The sequence below is a fragment of the Plecotus auritus genome, assembly GCF_963455305.1.
Source record: "Plecotus auritus genome assembly, chromosome: 12".
NCBI lineage: Eukaryota > Metazoa > Chordata > Mammalia > Chiroptera > Vespertilionidae > Plecotus > Plecotus auritus.
The window spans coordinates 35,276,336-35,295,679 of record NC_137778.1 but is presented as its reverse complement, the minus strand read 5'-3'; the positions used below and the strand labels follow the sequence as shown (position 1 = coordinate 35,295,679).

General features: G+C 50.5%; 1 protein-coding gene across 3 annotated transcripts in view; it reads right to left on the bottom strand.

The window, feature by feature from the left end:
• The window catches only part of IGSF3 (immunoglobulin superfamily member 3), a 90,830-nt gene extending 73,035 nt beyond the window's left edge, over positions 1 to 17,795 (bottom strand). The window contains exons 1-2 of one of the 3 annotated variants that reach the window (XM_080648950.1): positions 17,679 to 17,795; positions 16,363 to 17,025 (exon numbers count right to left, since the gene is read on the bottom strand). In XM_080648950.1, the coding sequence (XP_080505076.1) occupies positions 16,363 to 16,405 (43 nt within the window). In that variant the 5' untranslated portion in view covers positions 16,406 to 17,025; positions 17,679 to 17,795. Of the gene's footprint in view, positions 1 to 16,362; positions 17,026 to 17,150; positions 17,269 to 17,434; positions 17,495 to 17,678 lie in introns of those variants that run through there. The other 2 variants (XM_080648951.1, XM_080648952.1) reach the window with 2 other exon arrangements.
• Between the last annotated feature and the right edge of the window lie 1,549 nt (positions 17,796 to 19,344).

The window sequence follows — 19,344 nt, the reverse complement described above, 5'->3', positions numbered from 1 at the left end:
TCAACACAAGGCTGACGCTAGAAGGGCAACCTTCCTCCCCTTGTGGCCATAACCCGGGGCCCCGGCCCCAAGGTCGCTGTGGCATGGGAAGAAGAGATGGGGGAACACCCAGATGGTTCCCAGCTGCCTGGCCAGGAGATGACACCTGTCACTTTCTCTCCCATGTTATTGACCAACACTGGTCACAAGGCCCCAACCAAACTGCGCGAGGCTGCAAAATCGGGAGTATGTGCGAATCTAGTGAGCTCTCATCTCTGCCCCATCATCTCAAGCCCTGACCTCTCATTCCCAAGGATGAGCCCATATTTTCCCATGAATTCAAGGCCCTGTTACTCAGACCTTCCATTACTGCCACAAAATCCCAATAGCAAAGGCCAAACAGCATCTTCCTAAAATCAATTCCCTCTTCCACATCTCCATGTTGTGTCTTTTCCCAAATTCTTGGAGTCGTCTTCCAGGCTTCCCCTCCTCAGCATCCCATCAGCGCTGCTTCTAACAGCTACCTTATTCCTTTACAGTCATCCCTTGACATTGTCCGTCCCCGCCTCCCACCCCAGCCCCACCCCCGTTCCCACTGCTTTCTACTAAATCTTACCTACAACTGAATTATTCCAGGAGCTTACGCTGGTCACTCGGCTTTTCCTTTCTCCCCTTTCCAATTGACCTGGTGTATGTCTCCCAAATCCTCCCTCCCCAGGTCCCCTGTCTTAGTGTCTCCCCTGCTCAAGGACCATGATACCTCCCCACGGCATAGCCAGGGGTCACAGTGTAGGCGCACGATCCGCAGTGCTGCAGGCGATGCCTGTGGGATTAGTCAGGACACAATCCCGTGGTTCTCTGACAAGGCCACGTCCACTCCCGTCTCCACAGGTTGGCTCATGCCATTGCTCCTCGGATGCCTTCTACTCCTCCTATGCAAATCCTTATCCTACCTCATGATCCAGGATCCACTCCAAATACAGCCTCCTCACTCGGGTCCCTCGCCCCAATGTCTCTACCTCTCTACTGTCTTACCACAAGGCTAAGCACGGGCTCTGCACAGTGTGCCCTCTGACGATGATCTGAATTACACTGTTTAATAAAAAGAAATCCTATTTCTTGCTCCTTGGAGGCAGTGTCTAACGTAGGTTGCCTTCAACTATAAGGGGCAGAAAACACCAACTCAGCTGGTGAAAACAGTGGACAGAGAGTGTGGCAGTCGGCCTGCTGGGTTGGCAATGGCTGTCATCAGGGATCCCGGTTCCTCCCATCTAGTCCCCACTGACGTCCTCCACAGACTTGCTTTCCTCACGGTGACAAGACGGCTGCCTGATTGCCGAGAACCTAGAGGAAGGAACTGTCTGTCCCTTCTTCTATGTTTTGTTTCTTTTTTATTTTCTTTCTATTTATTTATTTTTATTTTTATGGCTTTTAGAGAGAGAGAGAGGAAGGAGGAGAGGGAGACAAAGAAAGAATAAGAGCCCTGACCAGGGATCAAACACACAACCTTGGTATATCAAGACAATGCTCTAATCAACCTAGCTGCTACCTGGTCAGGGCTCCTCCGTGTTTCTTTTGAATAGAGAAGAGGTCTTTCCCAGAATCCTCCCCAGCACACTTCTCCTTACATCTCACTGGCCAAACTGTGTCCACGCCCTTGTCTAAACCATAGACCTCCATGACTGGCTCAGATCAGTCAGCCTTTACCCTGGGGCTGGAAGCGGGGTCACCTTTCCGTGAGTGGGAAGGAGAGGGCGAGTGTGGCATTCAAAGCAAATAAGGGCCCTGCCATGAAGAAGAGAAAAGGATAGCTACTGTGCAGGCAACCAACAGTGTCTGCCATGGGCAGGAACCGATGTCATATATTTGTGTTTTCCCTAACTTGCCACCCCATCCTGTGCTGGCACATAAGATAAGAGACTCAACAAATAGCTGCGGAATTGAGCTGAACCGGAAATTACCCTGCGGGTGTGAGAAAATTGCGAGCATTATCACAGAGTGGCACAATTGGACACGTGTGCACAGCAACCGGACAGAGGGCCAAGAAATCCAAACAGATGCTAAAAAGCACTTAGCAGAAGAGGTTTTGGAAGCTCCGGTCCAAGCCGTAGGCTGGCCCAACTCCCAGTTCCAGAGAGGGAGCAGGACCAGGCCAGAGGGCTAGGCTGCTCCCCACAGGGCCCAGCTGGGCCTTCTCCTCAGCTCACCCCGGCCTCCGATGGCCAGTGGTCCACAGCCACCCACCTGCTCAGGCTCAAAGGAGGCTTCGGGCAGGTGGGCGGTGCTTGGCAGGTAACTGAGCATGTCGTGGGCACAAACACATCATCTGAGCATGAAAACATGCACGGTCTGGGCCCTCCTTGGGCTGTGCTGATAGGTCTCCCTCCGTTTTCCTGCTCATCTGTGCCTGCCACCTCAGCTTTCCAGCACAGTCCCCCATTTCTTTGGGCTACTGGCAGCACTACAGACCCCAAAATACACATGCCTCCACCTTGGCTGGACAGGTACCCAGGCTGCACAGAGCCACACTGCACACCAGGCCCTAGAGGCCCATTGGTACCCGGTGTCTGCATCACGGGTCCGGGGTTTTAGTTATTTCAAGTTCTGGATTTCCTTTTCCTTTCTTTCTTTCTTTCTTTCTTTCTTTTTTTTTTTTTAATGCATTTAATGCCACTTTAATTATACACTTTAAAAGGGTTAAAATGATAAATTGTATGTTACACATATTTTACATTAAAAAAAAGAAAAAAGAAAGAAACTTGACCCAGGTCACATAGCTCTAAGTGGCAGCACCAGCATTAGAATTTAAATTGGATTTCCTTTTCTAAAACTGTAGCTGGCATTTCCTTGGCTACAGAAAACTGTGTTAAATGCAGCCTACTATGAAAAGCTCATTGATTACGACATGCATTCAACACTCGATACAACACATTGACTGAGCAACTAGCAGGTTGAACCATAAGGCATTGCTGTTTTTGACCTACAAACGTGGCGATGTCTTCCAGTTCAACTAATATCTAAGCCAATGGCAGGATAAGGAGGAGCTGGGGACACCAGGACCAACAGCATAAGCCCTGTCCTGATGGAGCTTACAGTGTAGTGCATGAAACCAAGAATTAAAAAGCAACCTCAGTCTTGAAGAAAGTAAGTCCAGCTTCACTACTGTGGTTAATTATGTGTATATATTCGTGACTGCTTGACTTCTTTGCTAACCTGTAAACTACACAAGAATGATGGCTGTGTCTCCTTGTAGCACACGGCCAGGCACGTAGCAGAGCACATCAGATATTGGTTAACTTATTAATTCCTGTTACAATAGACAAGCGAGGGTGCCGGCAAGCTTTTGGCAGAGCGAGCTAACTCATCTTGGGCGGTGAGGACCAGGCACTTCCCTAGCTTGGAATTTCTGACACTGCTGATGCGGTTGGTTGCCTTAAGTCTTCACAAAACAGGTCCTCACACCGCATATAAGCTACCAGCAGCGCAGGTAGGTGGGGCTTCACAGGGACCACTTAAAATAGTTAATGGAATAAACTATTTTCCAACACAATGAAGTATTTCGGAAACACCATTTACATAAACAAGTGGCATGCTAATTGCAAGTCATTCTTTGTTGGTCTCCTAAAGCAGGGTCCCCAAGGACCTGTATTAGGCGCTCTATTCTCCTCGGTTACCTTAGAATATTCACTTAAAAGTAGTAACAATGAAATTATCGGAAAATATTCGCTAATTCAGTCACTTTACTAATTGAAACTCACCTTCCTCATTAGTCTATGTGTTCGGACTTCTACCTATTAAGAGGAAGTAGCAAAGACGGCCCTTAGATTAAGTCACCAAATTCTTCCGCAGGGCCCTTCTGGTGACAAGAACCTGAGCTAACATCAGGGAGCGGGTGGAACTAGAAACTAAAGAAATGACAATTTGAAGAGCAACTATAGTCCAATTTAGTCTAATAAATGATATAAGTAAAATGTGAACATTTCAGAGCCTGCACCTCTGCTTTTTTTTTTTTTTTTTTTTTTTTAATTCTCACTAGAGGATATTTTTTTCATTATTTCTAGAGAGAGTGGAAGGGAGGGAGGAGGGGGAGAGAGAGACAGAGATCAATTGGCTGCCTCACACGTGCCCCTACCGGCGCTGGGGAACCTGCAACTGAGGTACGTGCCTTTGATCGGGAATTGAACCCGCAACCCTTCCGTCCACAGCCGACACCTAGCCACTGAGCTAAATCGGCCAGAGCTGCACCCCTGATTTTTTCATTGACCTGATATAATTTAACAAAAGTGCCAGTGGACACCACCGACCAGCAGGCCTGTTACCTACGTTGCAGCATCTCCTGGGGAGCCAGCCCTGGACAGGCTGCACAGATACAGAAGCGCCTGTCACCGTTCTCTGTGCCAGCACACTGGTCACAGTCATGGAGCGTCCCGGACTCTCCTGACATGGCCAATGGTCAGCAGGCCCCGTCCCCATGCCGAAAGCAAACAAAAACCTGTCACCATCTCCAAAGGATGCCAAGGTCCCCCTCCAACCTCGTTGCAGAACCTCGCACATCTCTGGGATGCAGGCGGGATGATCAGGACCCACGAGATTATGCTCTGGGTGTCTTAAGAGATTAGTTACTTAAAACCCTCCACATGACTTCAGTCATCCCCATACTGATGACAGAGGAAGAGCCTCCTTGATTACAGCTGAAGGCCTCTGCATTTGCAAAAGGGAAGATGTGCAGAAGAAAACCAGAGTCAGATTTCTGCTGGGCACCGCACCAGCGCCAGGACGTGGGGCTGCTGAATAAATTATGACGAGGAGGCAAACACAGTAATCATAAATCCACCATAACGACCAGTCCTCAGGGCTCACATTTACTTATTTCCCACCAAAGCATAGATTGAATCTTGGCCTTGTGCTCAAATGAGGCCTGGTTCTCCCCAAATTCCAGCTATGGGAAATGACAGTTCTGTGGCGGGTTACCAGTGGGAAAGCCAACGTTTGGACTGTGTAATGTTTTAATTAAAACAGAGATGACACACACCAGTCTCCTCTCCTGTTACGGGGGTTTCCAGCCCTCCGTCCATTCTCCCCGCTCCCAGGCCAACACAGTCTTGTCCTCACCTCCAGAACAGTTGCCCTTTAAAATAAGAGGAATACGCCTGAGATGCAGAAAGATTCTTCCAAAACAAATTCAAGTCTGGAGGCACATTAGTTCTCGATCTACTTTCTCCCTTCTAGATGCCCACTGCCCAGGGGAGCTGCTCGGAAGGGTTGGGTTTGTGACAGGCATGTGATAAGGGAGAAGGGATGGCACTGCTCGCAGCCCGAGACGTGCCTGAGCACCAGCTCCGGGCCATCACCCGCAGGGAGGAGGGAAGGAAAAGAGCGGGCAGGGTGCTGGGAATGCGGGCTTGATCTTTTGTAACAAAACGCCAGAAGGCAGATTGCAAAACTGTTCGGCAACATCAGGAGACATTAAGAAATGGTTCAGCAAATCATCTCTAAACGGTGTCATAAAGGGCTGTCTGTTTCGGGGTGAGCCTAGAACGAATCTATCTACACAATGACTCCTCTCAGAAACTAACAGACGTGTCCATCTGTGAAGCAGTATTTCCAACAGGCCACCCATCCCCAAACCAACAGAAAACCATCCATCTCCAAACCATCAGAGAACCATCCATCTCCAAACCATCAGAGAACCGTGGAGCAAAGCCAACGAGGAAAACCAGAAAGGCCTGGCAGAGCACTGCCTGTGGATGGAGGGTGGCCCTGCAGGCGGGCTCCTAGGAGCAGCCCCCATCTGCTTGGGGGCTAAAGCCATCTCCACCGGGCCCAGTGCACCACCCGCCTGGGACCTGCAGACTCGGGGCTGCATGGAGAAGAGGTGACACGCGAGACAAGTGCAAAGCGATGTCTTCTCAAGGCTGAAGCAAAGGGAGAGGCTACCTGGCACGGTGCCTACCTAGAATAGCCTGCACCCCACTGAGCTGACCCCCACAGCAGCTTCTGGGAAACAAGCCTCCCACTGGCCAGGGTCCTGAGCTGTCCCTCAGCCTCCCCTCCCATGGCTTCCTGAGCAGAGTCACTCTGGAAGGACTCAGAGCGGCCGAGTACAGAGCAGGAGAGAGCAACCACACCACCACCACCACCACTACCACAACCCAGCATAAGGATCCTCCAAAAGCCTGGGATGCATGCACTCTCCCACCTGTGGGGAAGTATGGGACCGTTCTATTTCTCATTTGTTCTGGCTTCCTAGAAATGCAGGGCTAAGTATGCAATTCCCAGCTCCCATAGATGAGACAACATCCCCAGCAGTTAATAAGGGCACTCCTCAATATACTCACGTATTTTCAAAAGGAAGAATTTGCCCTTTATGGGCCCGCCCCTCCCATCTCCCCCATCACTGCCATTCATCTCTTACTCCTGAAGGGCCCTTCATCGGGGCTGCCTGTGGTATTCGTAATTCTCAGCTGCCAAAGGAGAGAACAAAACAGGAAGAAAGGATTCTAAGTAATAACAACAAAGAAGACTTACCTTAGGGATAGAAAAGAGTTCCCTAATGCCAGTGTTCTTAATTAATCTATTTGTTAAAGATTAAAATACGCATCAGGTGACTACTTAACGTGTTCACCATGATTTTACCTTCTAATTCTCGGTATGTGAGGTAACAGGACAATGAGCGCTTGGAGCAGGCATGCAGATATTGGGTAAATAAACAGATGGAAGTCTTCTTAGGAAAGTATCGCAAGATTCTAACAGAGCCGTGGTCTCTGGACGGGTGTAGCAGGTCAACGGATGTTTAAGAAGGGTTGACTATGGTATGTGAATCCAGCAACCATCCCTCCAAACACAAACTATTTTAAAAATCGGGTCTAAAGGTGAACCTCCAGGGGCTCCTGAGGTTTTAAAGAAAGTCATAGCCATGAACCTGAGAAGTAACCCACACTGCAATAATATTTTGCCCGGCCAGTGTGGTTCAGTGGTTAAGCATCGATCTATGAACCAGGAGGTCACGGTTCAATTCCTGGTCAGGGCACATGCCCAGTTTGTGGGCTCCCGTAAGGGGCGTGTCATCATTGATGTTTCTCTCTCTCTCTCTCTCTCCCTCTCCCTTCCTCTCTTAAATCAATAAAAACATATATTTTTAAAAATAAATAATAATATTTTTACAGCAAGAGCTGCTTCTGCAGGACTAGAGAGAAGAGTTCTCTTTTCTGGGTTAAGGTCTTGACTGTCCGGGAGCCAGCAACCTTGGAGGTGCCCTGGTCCAGTTCATTCTAAATAATCATTTGGGAACTGAAAAGTCAGGAAAACTCTCACTTTTGTTCTAGTCTGTGAACAAACAAGGACACTTGATTGAATCAGACACAAAACCCAGCATTTGTGGTTGTCCTCTTAACAAGCTTTAAACAGGCTTCATTCTAATTCAACATAGCTTCAAAATTAGAACTAAAATAGTCAATAAAATATGTGCATGCTTAGCTTGTTAAATTTGTGTTTTGGGAGAAAATATTCAGAATAAACAAGTCAATTCTTTTCGTAAAATACATTCAAATTTAAGGGTAGTGTTTTTATTATGACTCTTGCCCTTGATAAAGACAAAATTATTCCATTATATAGCTATTGAATGAGGCTCACGACTCCCCAATAATTTCACAAATTACAGTTTCAACTAGCTATAAAATAACCAAATCAATTCTGATTTGGCCATAAAATTAAACCTAAAAAATTAGGGAAGTAAATCACCCCTTTAAAATCAAGTTGTTGAACAATATATTCTGTATGTTTCCATTTATGTCAGAAAAATATATGTGTATATCAAACTGTAAGGAATATATATAAGACTCAATATGGGGCATGGGGCAGACAGGGGAACTTTCACATTTTACTTTCTGTCTGTACTATTTGATTTTTTAACAACAGAATTATAGTCAACTGTTATCTCTGTTGAAAAATTAAAAATACAAAAAAATAAAGCTTACAAGTATAGGCTGCCTTGTGAAATTGAAACCAATCTCTCATCGCTTTATTTTTGTATCCACTTACCCTAAAGCACTTTATCTGCTGTTTTAAATTATGACTTAATTCAAATCAAAATTAAGGTTTCCTGATGTGGGTGTTACACCTAAGAGGTTGTGAAATTTCATTCTGTGGAAGTCTTTAGAAACAAAAACAAAATAAAACAAAAAAAGGAGTCGGTTGTACCTGGCCAGGACAGGATAGATATGGTTTGATCTGCAGCAATGAATTACTCAGCTCCAGGTCTCCTGCTCCTCTTCCTACTGAAAGTCAATCAAGGTCACCAATGCAACCAATTCATGGGCAAACACACTGTGCAGACACGAATGGGTCTGGATAGCATCTTCATGCATGTTAGGCCTGTCACTGTTCTCTGTACCAGCACACTGGTCACGTTCATGAGGCATCTTGAACTTCCCTGACCTGGCCAATGATGAGCAGGCCCTGTCTCATGCCCAAAGCAAACAAAAACCTAGTTGCCTAAGCTCTGAGAATAACAACACTTGGAGTCCATAAGCTGGCCACCTTAAGAGATTTCAAAAACACCGAAAATGACACCACTTCCCCATAACTGCTAAGACACAGGGGCTAAGGGACCTAACGGGTCAGGCTTCTATGTCCTTTGTTCATCAGCAGCCCAGGTCACCAGACTGATTTTGCTTTAGAGCTGGATTGTATCAAGTGTGAGATCATACTGATGGTTGCATAGGAAAAGCAGACTGATACCATATTTAATAAATGCTGTCTGTCTGGGAGATGGAAGACTTCAAATTTATGAGGCTCCTGGGGGAAGGGGAGTGAGTAAAAGGGGTCCTTGAGAAGGAGGTTGGCAGTCCCCTCATGACAAGCCTCTGTCACTGACACACCACAGGTGGGACCCAGTGCCTTGTGGAGGGCAGAGACAGTATACTTAGAAGTCTCCCCAAAAAGGAGGAGCAGACTACACTCCTGGGAAAATGGGTATTATAAACAAAAACAGAATTAAATACACAAAAGTAACATCAACTTAAGGCAATCCTGACCTTACTCCACTACATCAAAGAATCGTAATGGGGCCCTGGAGCGTTGTCCCGTACACCAAAAGGTTGTGGGTTCGGTTCCCAGTCGGGGCACATACCTAGGTTTCGGGTTCAATCCCCGATCGGTACAAGGGGCAGCTGGTCTCTCTCTTTCTCTCTCTCCCTCCCCTGCTTCCTCTCTTTCTGACAATCAATGAAAACATACCCTCGGGTGAAGGTTTAAAAATAAAAAGAATCATAGTGGGGGAAAAAACACCCCACTGGCATCCCCGTTTTAATAAAGGGAAGGCCTAGGGACCTGAGAGTTGGGGCGAAGAGGCCACCACTAGAAGACTGGACAACAATCTCTTAGAGCTCACAGTTTTGTTACAGTGTCTTTGCCCAGGTGATGTCTTGATGGACACACAAAAGCTTGTCCTTTGGTACAAGAACAGGTCTCTACACTTCCACTCTGGACCTGCCCCTCCAGGAAGGCCTCCTGCCTTCCCTGGCCACTCCTCCAGGGGTCCTCCAGGATTCCCACGTACAGCTCTCGGGCATCTTCCATCTGTCTCTGGCCCAAATACACAGGCCTCATGCCAAACACCTTCTCCAATTCTTACTAAGCTACACCTTGAGGGTCCTGGCCCACCAACACTGGGGCCCAGGTGTCTTCCACCCCCCAATTCTGCCAGGACCTCACCCTTCTATGTCTTAAGGCATGCCTGACATTCCAGCTCCTCCAGAGAGCCTTTTCGAATGACCACTCCTGACCTCGTCCAGCCTCACCGCTCCCGGACAGAGAATTCCCTCACTCCTCCCGCTGAAAACAAGCACACACTTGCCTTGCCTCCTTCCACAGTGAACACCCGTCCTCGGACACCATACGCTATCAATGTCTTCCTGGCCACCTGCAAAGGGATTCGTCCTTTGCTTTACCTCTGGCCTTAGATGACCATCTCCTAGGGGGCAGGGGCAGGGTTGTGTCCAGCAACACCTGGGTCACCTGGGTGGGGCATTCAAGTGAATTTAATTAAGAAGTTAAAAGAGGGCTAGGCAGAAACTTTGTTTCAACTCTCATTATTATAAAGCTTTTATAAAGCTCTTTAAAGTACATGTGACATCTGACCACATGCGCTTCCAGCCTGGGTAGAGTGAATATAATTTAATCTTTGGTTTAGGATCTTGCAGGGCCCTGAGGCTCATCATCATGCGCTTCTGCTACTGTAATTACAGATGCGGAAGATGCAGAGCCTGGGCTGCCAGTGGCCTGGAAGCTAACTTCTAGAAGAAACCCTTGCTACCACACCTTGTGATTTGTGCCTTTATGAAAGCAGAGATCCAAAAATAAAAACGAAGTCCCACTTAACTGAGGACTCGTTATGGGAAGTCCATCACCATGGCTTTTGTTAAATGCCTGCCACTGCGGCCCCCTCACTAAAGGGTTCTTGATGAGGGAACTTGGCAATGTGATTTTCTACAACTATAAGCTTGATTGTGATGCAACCATTTATTCCTCTGGAAATCAGGGGGAATTCACACACAGGTGTCCTAGATTTCCTTAAAGTAAAAAAAAACAACAACTCTTTATGAGGAATAGCTGTGCTCTCTTTGAAACAGCAAAGAAACAGGTGTCATCATGGCGAATGAGGAGCTCCCAAAGGAACCTAAAAATATGACTCAAGGAGCCATAACTCAGGACGCACAAGGCCGGGACCACAGAAGGCCAGCACCTGGAGCCACTTCATGCAGGGCCCAGGCCTGGGCTCCAGGGACCCAGTCTAAGCCCAGATTCCAAACTCAACACATCCAAGCCAATCCTCCGTGTCCACATTGTCCCACGTGAACTGGTACCTAAAACCACTGACAGTCATTTCTCTAGTCTCTAAAGGGTGACTCTAGCACCGTTATGAGTCTGACTCTGAATTATCAGGACTCTGCTGGGAAGAGAATGCCCTCCCCCTCCAAACCCTGCCATCTGAAAGCGCAGCCCCAATCCTCTGCCCAACAACCACCACCGACATTGAACTTCACAGTCTGTGGATGGAATTCAGAATGGATGTGAACTTGAATGGGGAAAAAAGAACACACAAAACCCCCCACATCTTTATCTGCACTAACCTCGCAGTGCATGTTAACAGTGCCTTTGATTATGAATGTAGGCTGTGATTGTGTCACAACAGATACATGCAGAGACCTCAAAAATAGCATGTTCACTTTCATTAGGCCCAAATTATGGTAACTGTTAGACCTTGTTCTGTAATGTTATTAAATGCTACATCATAACCTTGGCTCTTAATATTTTGATAACTTATGCTCCAATACCATTTATATTCTTTGTTATCCTATGCATTTGTATCTATGCCCTTTAAAGTGTTATCCTAAGAAGAGGTCTAGGGGCTTCACCAGATTGCCGAGAGGATCCATGGCACAAAAAAGGTTCGAGAACCCCTGCCTGGTGAAGTAGGCGTGAGCACTATAGCCAAAAAACATGGATTCCAATCCAGCTCTGCCAATTTCTAGTTCTGTTCCTTTGAGCAAAAGGATTTAAACTCTCTGAGCCTTGAATTTCCCCATCTTGACAGAGGGAGCCAACTCAGAAACAATACCTACCTCGTTCATCAACAACTTAACTGAACACCTGGTTACTCTGCGCTAGGCACAAGGCTGAGTTCTGGGGCTGCAGGAGTGAACATGACAGAGAGGGAGGACCGTTCGGTACTTTCTACAGGTCATGCCATGTTCACTGTTTAACAGTGACTGGCACATAAGCATTCTATAAACACTACAGTCCTACGGCTAAACCCACAACATTTAGTGTTTAATTACATGCTGATTTACGTTGCCTCCCATGTAACTGTTGTTGGTTCATCTAGCTCGTGCCCTCCCAACAAAGCTTCCTGGAGGCTAGGGGCTGGGCATCACGCTCAGAGGGCACAGCTTGTTGGATGGAGGAACACAGGATTTGGAACCAAATGGCCCTGGCTTCGAAACCCCACTCTGCCACTGGCTAGCTCTGTGACTATACCAGAGAGCAGTAGCTGTCCCCCAAAATCTGTCCTCTACAGTAATAGAATTTCTAGATTTTGGCTGCACACATGGACACTCAGAATTAAGAATAATATTTCCCAGCCTCCCTTGCAGCAAAGTATGGTCATGTGATCAAATTCTACCCAATGGGAATATAAGCAGAAGTGATGTGTATAACTTCCAAGAAGTGTCCTGAAATTAAGAGGGCCTGCCCTTTACCTATCCTTTTCCCTCTCAGCGCGGCCATCAGGGTCATGAGATGCCCTTGGGAATGGAGGCGTGCACATGGAGCAAGACAGAAGGGGCCTGGGTCCTACCACTGTGGAGCACATTTCTAGCTGGTACAGTGATCTACCTCCGGCAAGCTCCTCCACCTCCCTGGGCCCTCATCTACAGAAAGGTGATCAGACAAGGTCTCTACCCAGCAAGGTGGTGTTGAGGATTTAAGGAGATGGGGCTTGCTTCACAGTAAGGGCTTGAGTTAGGAGAGGTGATATTGCCACTGTTCTTATCTTGCTGCAATGAAAAATGTTGGCAATTGAGACATCTTAACACTGCCCTGGGGGCCCAGAGGTGGCTCCATGATCACACACTTGAAAGGCATCCCAGCCATGCTAATCCTCCAGACAAGGATTCCCTTCTCTGACACCCTTGTCAAAAGGCCCCCAGGGAAGGGAGGTGCACTCCCTCTGGGACTACTGTTGGGAGGGGGGTGATTGTTCATCCATATATCACTATCCTCATCTATCCCTTCGGAATCCCGGAATCCTTCCTCCGAGGGCCTTGACCCACCTCACTCCTCTCCTCTGCCGCCTTATCTCTGCCTTTGATCACCCCAGCCCTGCCTCTGGACACACTCCCACAGGACATCAAAGTTCCCTTCTCTCTTTTGGAAACACCCTCTGGTCTCTCCCCAAAGAAGCTTCCCTAACTAACTGGGAAGTAAGTGATCCCTTCCTGAGCCCCTCCTATTCAAATAGAGGCTTCCCAGGCTCTCCAAACGAAATTCTCTCCCGTGGAAGACTACAGAACCATCAGCCGCCGACAGGCTCTCCTGCGTGGATCCAGAGAGGTCCCAACCGCCTCCAATGGGAGTGTTCTGTTGCTAACACTTTTAAAGCGATTTCATCTTGTTTGCAGCATCAGCACTGGGCTGGGAGGCATAACTCTTCCTGGCAATGCAAAATCGAAATTTGCTTTATGCGCCTAAAGCTCATATTCATCTTTCCTGATAGTTCCCTCCCTGTTCCTCAGACACAAATCCTAGTCTGACTCTCCCACAGAGTTGTCATCATCCTGTGTCACTGTCACTCCCACAGGCTGCTCCCAGGCACAGCCACAACCAGCTCGCTCTCTCTCTCCTGCCCCTTCTCAGTGGTGGGACTTTACTCTCCTCCTCATGGTTCAACCAGGCCCAGGCTTTAGCACTGGAACAAGGGTGGCTGTGGCAGCCAATGGCTCCCCAGTGCGGTGCGAACCCAGAGCTGCAACAGGAAGAAACAAGACAGTGGTCAAGAGGGCAGGAATCAGCACCCAGACAAGGAGAAAAGGAGGGACCTGGGAGCAGAAAGCACAGGCTTAATGATGTCAGAGGAGCCACAGCATCTTGGAGATCCACCCTGCATCCCCCAGGGTTTCCTAACTCACACTGCCTTTCAGGAGGCTGGCTGCACCTCGGATCAGTCTCACTTTGCAGAGCACTTAGCCTTAGCCTCCTTTTCACACACACACACACACACCATTTTACTCCAGGGGTGTGACTCACATGGGCATAAAACCTGGGGACTCTTTGCTGTTTCAAAGTCACATTACACATTAATTTGCATGACACAGCAAGAACACTGCCCCATGAATCACCACGCCAGACTGCAAGCAGGAAACAAGACCCCAACGTGGGTTATGTCCCCTCTCCAAATACCTTCTGCTCTCCAAGGTCCCCTCCACCATGTTCAGAGCCACCGAGGAAGGAGAAAAGAGGGGATTTCCCCAGCGGGGCCCAAAAGACCAGGCAGAGATGAATGTGTGTCCACAGTTCCAAACCTCCCCACTCTCACCACGTCCGTCTCCTGCCACCATTCCCCTTCACGGCCACCTTGAGGCTCATTGTCCTCCACGGCACCTGTTTATACGCGAGGCTGGGAGTGAAGGGAAGACAACAGTGCAGGTGCCAGGGCCCAAGCTTCCACTCCACAGAGCGGCCCAGCACAGGGAGCAGCGGGACTTAGAGTCTCTGAGCAGCCACAAGAAACAAAAGGCACAAATGTCACATCTCCTTGTTTTCCCATCGGTGCTTCCCTCAGCCCTGGGCCCCACCCGGCCACTCTGCCTCTTTCCCGCCTTGGCCACACAACCCAGCCCACACCTGAACCTCCCGGAGGGCTTTCCTTGTTGGTCCTCCTGAATCCACATGAATCACTAATTGCTGACTTACACCCAGACACTAAGCGAATGACAAATAGAGAATCACAAATGGCAATCGGATCCTTAGGACTGGCGAACAGAGAGCTTCCTGCCTTCTGAGTCCACCTGAGCACACGGGAGACACTATCCTAACCCACACCTGGGCAGAGGCTCTGCTGACTACACTGCAGCCAGGCCCGGCGTGTGTGCATGTGCTGGGGCAGGGAGGGCTGGCACTAATGAACTTACACGCAGCTTCCTTCATGCGATACGCACTGGAATTACCTAGGACGACTGAAAGTCGGATGCCTGGGTCACCCTCCCAGAGAATCTGGCTGAATTGGTCTGGGGTTGCCTCCTGGACTTTTATTTTTAATATATTTTTTAACTGATTTCAGAGAGGAAGGGAGTGGGAAAGAGATAGAAACATTAATGATGAGAGAGAATCATTGACCAGCTGCCTCCTGCATGCTCCACACTGGGAATCGAGCCCACAACCCAGGCATGTGCCCTGACCGGGAATCGAACCCTGACCTCCTGGTTCACAGGTCCATGCTTAACCATTGAGCCATGATGGCTGGGCCCGCCTGGACTTTTAAAAGCTTCCCCAGTGATTCCAACCTGCACCCTAGTTTGCAAACCACTGACTGCACACATTTATGATGTGTTCAGACATTTTTCAAAACTGTCAAGATGTTCAGAACACTCACAGCCTTTCACTGTCAAGAAAGGTGATAGCCCTTGGAGGCCTCGTCCCATTTTACGGAGGCTCAGACGTCAATCCCGTCAATCCTGTCAATCCCAGTGAGGCCGAGACTGGAACTCAGGTTCTCTAACCCCAGGCTCCGTTCTCTGTCCACCCACCTGGGAACTCGCCCCAGGTGTAGACAAGGCATGAAAGCAATCTCCACTGCCAGCAGGTCATGGACAAACCCCATCAATACAAGAAACCTGGACTTGGAGGTGCAGAGACCCAGGCAGCAATGACGGCCGGTTGTGAACGCAGGGGACCCAGCCATCCGGAGAGGGCGGGAGGTGTGCCCACGTGTGAGGCCTGGGACAATGCAGAGAGAGACAGATCCTGGCCAGGGAGCTTATCGAGACCCAATGTGTCCTAACATACCTCACTGAAGACGGGGCTCAATGGCAGGGCAAGTAGTTTTGAATTTGAGGACGGACAAGTGTTAGGCACTGGGAAGAGAAGCCTTAAGAGAGGTGTCCAAGGTTCGCCTCTCAGCACCAGTGTCTTTGTCCAGCTCAAAGCATTCTGACCGTCTGTGGGGGCACAAAAACCAACCCTAATACCTTCCCAAACCAGGCAGCTTCAACCCCTCCAGCCTCTCTTCCTGCCAGAGCAACAATCCAAGCTTCCTTGGTGACGGGACATATGACGGGTACCTTCAAACATGTGTTTGTATCCAAACTACTTAGGTAGGGCAAAGCATCCCTTCAAGCCCTTTCCAACCACGCCTACCTCCCCATCCGCATCACCACACCAACCTCCTCGACACAGTAGGAATAATGTTGCCACGTCGGGTTAAGACTTTACATGGACCATCACAGAGTGAAGTCACTCAAGCACATTTGTAATACTGCAACGAACCAGCCCACAACCCACACGGAGTCCCCAAACCACTGACGGGCAGATGGGGGACCTCACCCCTGCAAGGCCTGGGACAGACACTTTAAGGGCAGCAAATGTTCCTTCTTACAGACCGCACACGCTGTTCCACTACTCCTCCCCGGCCAGAAACGGGCCTCTTAGTACACCAGTCCAACCCGGGCCACACCACCTGTGCCACACAACCTGTCACACACCGGCCGCCTCTTGGTGTCTCAACATCTCCTGGTGTTGATGGGAAAGAACCACACGGAATTACAGGAACCAACAGCAGGTTAAACTTTCCCATCGATCGATCGCGCTGAGAGCAATGCCACTTACCCAGCACAGCCAGACAGCTCAGCACCGGGAGAAAGCACTTCATGTCGGCAGCAGAGGAAAGTCACAACACGGGCGCTTCCTCCTCTCCCAGGACTTAAGCTCTCATTGCTGGCAATCCACTCACAGCTCCGGGGACAGTTTTGGAAACAGAACTTAGCTCAGAAAATAAGAAAAGGTTAAAGAGAAGACATCAGCAGGAGGCAGTCGGGAGGGCCACGGGTGGGTGGCGCGTTAAACTCCCCGATGCAAAGAAAGGGTCCAGAACAATCCTGCAGGCGCCCTGGGCTCCTGCCACATCGTGTGCCTTGCGGTTTCCCCTGGAATTATAGATTGCGGTGGGTTAATCCTCCAGGAAAAGGGGAAAAGAGGCTGAGAAAATCCTTTCATCCGCTGATTATACAGAAATGTCCTTGGCTTCCCAGTGAAGGTGTCTGCCCTCTCCCTCATTCGGATTCCCCACAGGGGACTGGGCAGGTTTTGTCAAAACCTTTAGCAGCCAAATCGCCCCTGGCTGACAGCGACTGCTTGGGTTTCTTCGTGGAAAAGTGCACTCCATCCATGATGGGAGGTCAAGGAGCTGTCACCGGCCCCAGACCTGCCAGATACACACGAAGCCAGTTGGCGTTTCCGAGCCCGGAGGCGGTCCCCAATGCCAGCAGATTTCTAAAACAAACACAACAAAGATTTATCAAAGCCCAACACGCCTGCCACAAAACCCAGGGAGGGGCGGAGCCCACCGAACACCTGGGTCCCTTCCCCGGACCAGGACAGACGCTTTACATTCTGACCTTGGTCAAGCCGGTATGTTGGCCTCCGCCTCAGTTTCCCCGCCCAGAGAAGGCAACTGTGGGCAGCCGGATGGTGCCTGCCATACTTTTGCCAAATGCTTCACTCCTGGGAATTCCCTTCACCTCCGCCGAGCCCGGCGCCACGGGCAGCCCCACCCTCCGCGGGCGCAATTCGGTCTGGGGCTCCGAGGTGGGGCAGCCACTCCCGGTTCCACCCCGGCTCCCGCCCCCTACGTGGGAGCCCGGCGCGCGCCGCGTCCCTGGTGGCCCCGCTATTGTTTTACCTTCCCGGGTGTTTATTTTCCGCTGAGTGGAAAGAAAAGAGACGGAGGGAGAAGGGCGCCGAGGCTGCGCTTTCCGCTGCCGGGACACGCTCGCTGTGCGCCCGACCGGCCAGAGGAGGGTCTGGGGCCGACCTCAGAGCGCAGCCGGCGCCCGGCCCGCCGCCGCCCCTCCTCGCGCCCTCCCGGGGCCCCGCTCCGCCCGCTGCCGCCCGGGCCCGCGTCGCCCCCGCTCCCCTATCCTCACCTCCCCGCGGCCCTCTCCCTCTACGCGCCGGTCCGTCTGCCGGTCGGTTGGCCCGGGCGCACGCCTCTGGGGACGCGCCGCCTCCTCCCAGTCCTCCGGCTACGGCACCAGCCGCCGTGCGGCCCCTCCCAAGTCCCCGCCCCCTCCAGCCCGGGCCGCTGCACCGGCAGTCAGAGCGCGGGGCGCGGGTGCTGCCTGGGCCAGAGGCACCGCCCCCGGGCCCGCCCCTTCCCGCAGACCCGGGGACGCGCGGCGGGGCTGGGGGCCTGGCCGGGACCTGACTGTTGGGGACCTGGGGCGGGGCACGCAGAGGCCGCACCTGCCGGTGGGGAGGACCACCCAAGGACCTGGACACATCTGGCGTGCGGGCCAGCAGCCCTGAAAGTTAACCAGAGGTTCACTGGCAGCCTCCCGGGTCGCAGGCTACACGCACAGGCCCTTCCCAAAGGCCAGCGAAGGCCTAGGCCTCCAGGAGGGCGGCACAAAAACAAAGCCCTCGCAGAGGCCGTGGGCCTCTTCATGTAGCGCAACCCATATTGCGCTTCGCTCTGGCACCGAACTTCCAGAAGCTGAGACCGAATTGGACTCTGAAATAGCCTGGGTTCGAACCCTGGTTCCTCCACTTCCTCAAGACAAACCGTGGTCGGGGACTGTGTGCCCCCATTTCCCCATCTGTCATGGTTATAGGAGATGCCCGGGATACACGTGTAAAACAGAATGGTGCCTGCCACATCTTCTGCACTCAGTAACTGTAAGCTGTAATTGTTTCATGAGGAAGCCCTATCCAAGCAAGTGCATTTTCATTCATTTGATACTTATCCAACCCACCTAGGTGCTGGGTAGGCACTCTCACAAGGTGACCAAGGTAGGACAGGGTAGCCCTGTCCTCCTGGAGCTTGCAGACTCATGAGGAGACAATAAAACAGGGATGGCAAGAAAAAAAAGTGTTGAAAAAGCACATGCAGGGACCTAAGTCCTATGTTGGGGGTCGAGGCATGGGGAGGAGGGGGAGTTGGTCACCCAGGAAGGCTTCTAGGAAGAATCAAAGAGCAGAGGAAGAGAGAGGAGAGAGTGAGGAGTCACAGGCCTTGGACTCAGCATCCTGGCAGACCAAGAGGGGAGAGAGAGTGGCCCACTTAGAGGATCAGAAACCTCTGTTGGGCACAAACTAGGCCGTAAGAAAGTATAAGAAATGAGCAGAGGAGAATCGGTGCCTGAACCAGGAGCGCTCTGGACGCTGTTAAGGACTTTGGACTTTAGCCCAGGGCCTTAGCGAAGCGAGGTTTTGTCCACTCTAGGAAGACCACTCTGGCCTAGGTGTGGAGGATGGATGGAAGGGGAGTTCTACAGGCTTCTGGGGGTGTTGCCAGAAATCCAGACAAAAGGTAATGGTGACCAAACCACAGAAGTGGCAACAGGGAGGGAGAGGAGTGAGCAGGTCCCTTGATGTGGGGAGCTCCTGGGGGTGAGGGTGAGGATGGGCCAGAAAAACCAGTTCAGCCTCAAAGGCTGAGATCAGGATAGTAGGATAGGACTGAATGGACTGAGTTTGAGTTGCCTGCGGGCATGCAAGTGAAGATGTCCAAAAGCAACTGGGTGTGCCTGCAAAGGCCTGAGAGATTGGGGATTGGGGGGTTGGGTGGAGTTCAGAACTCATAAAGGGACT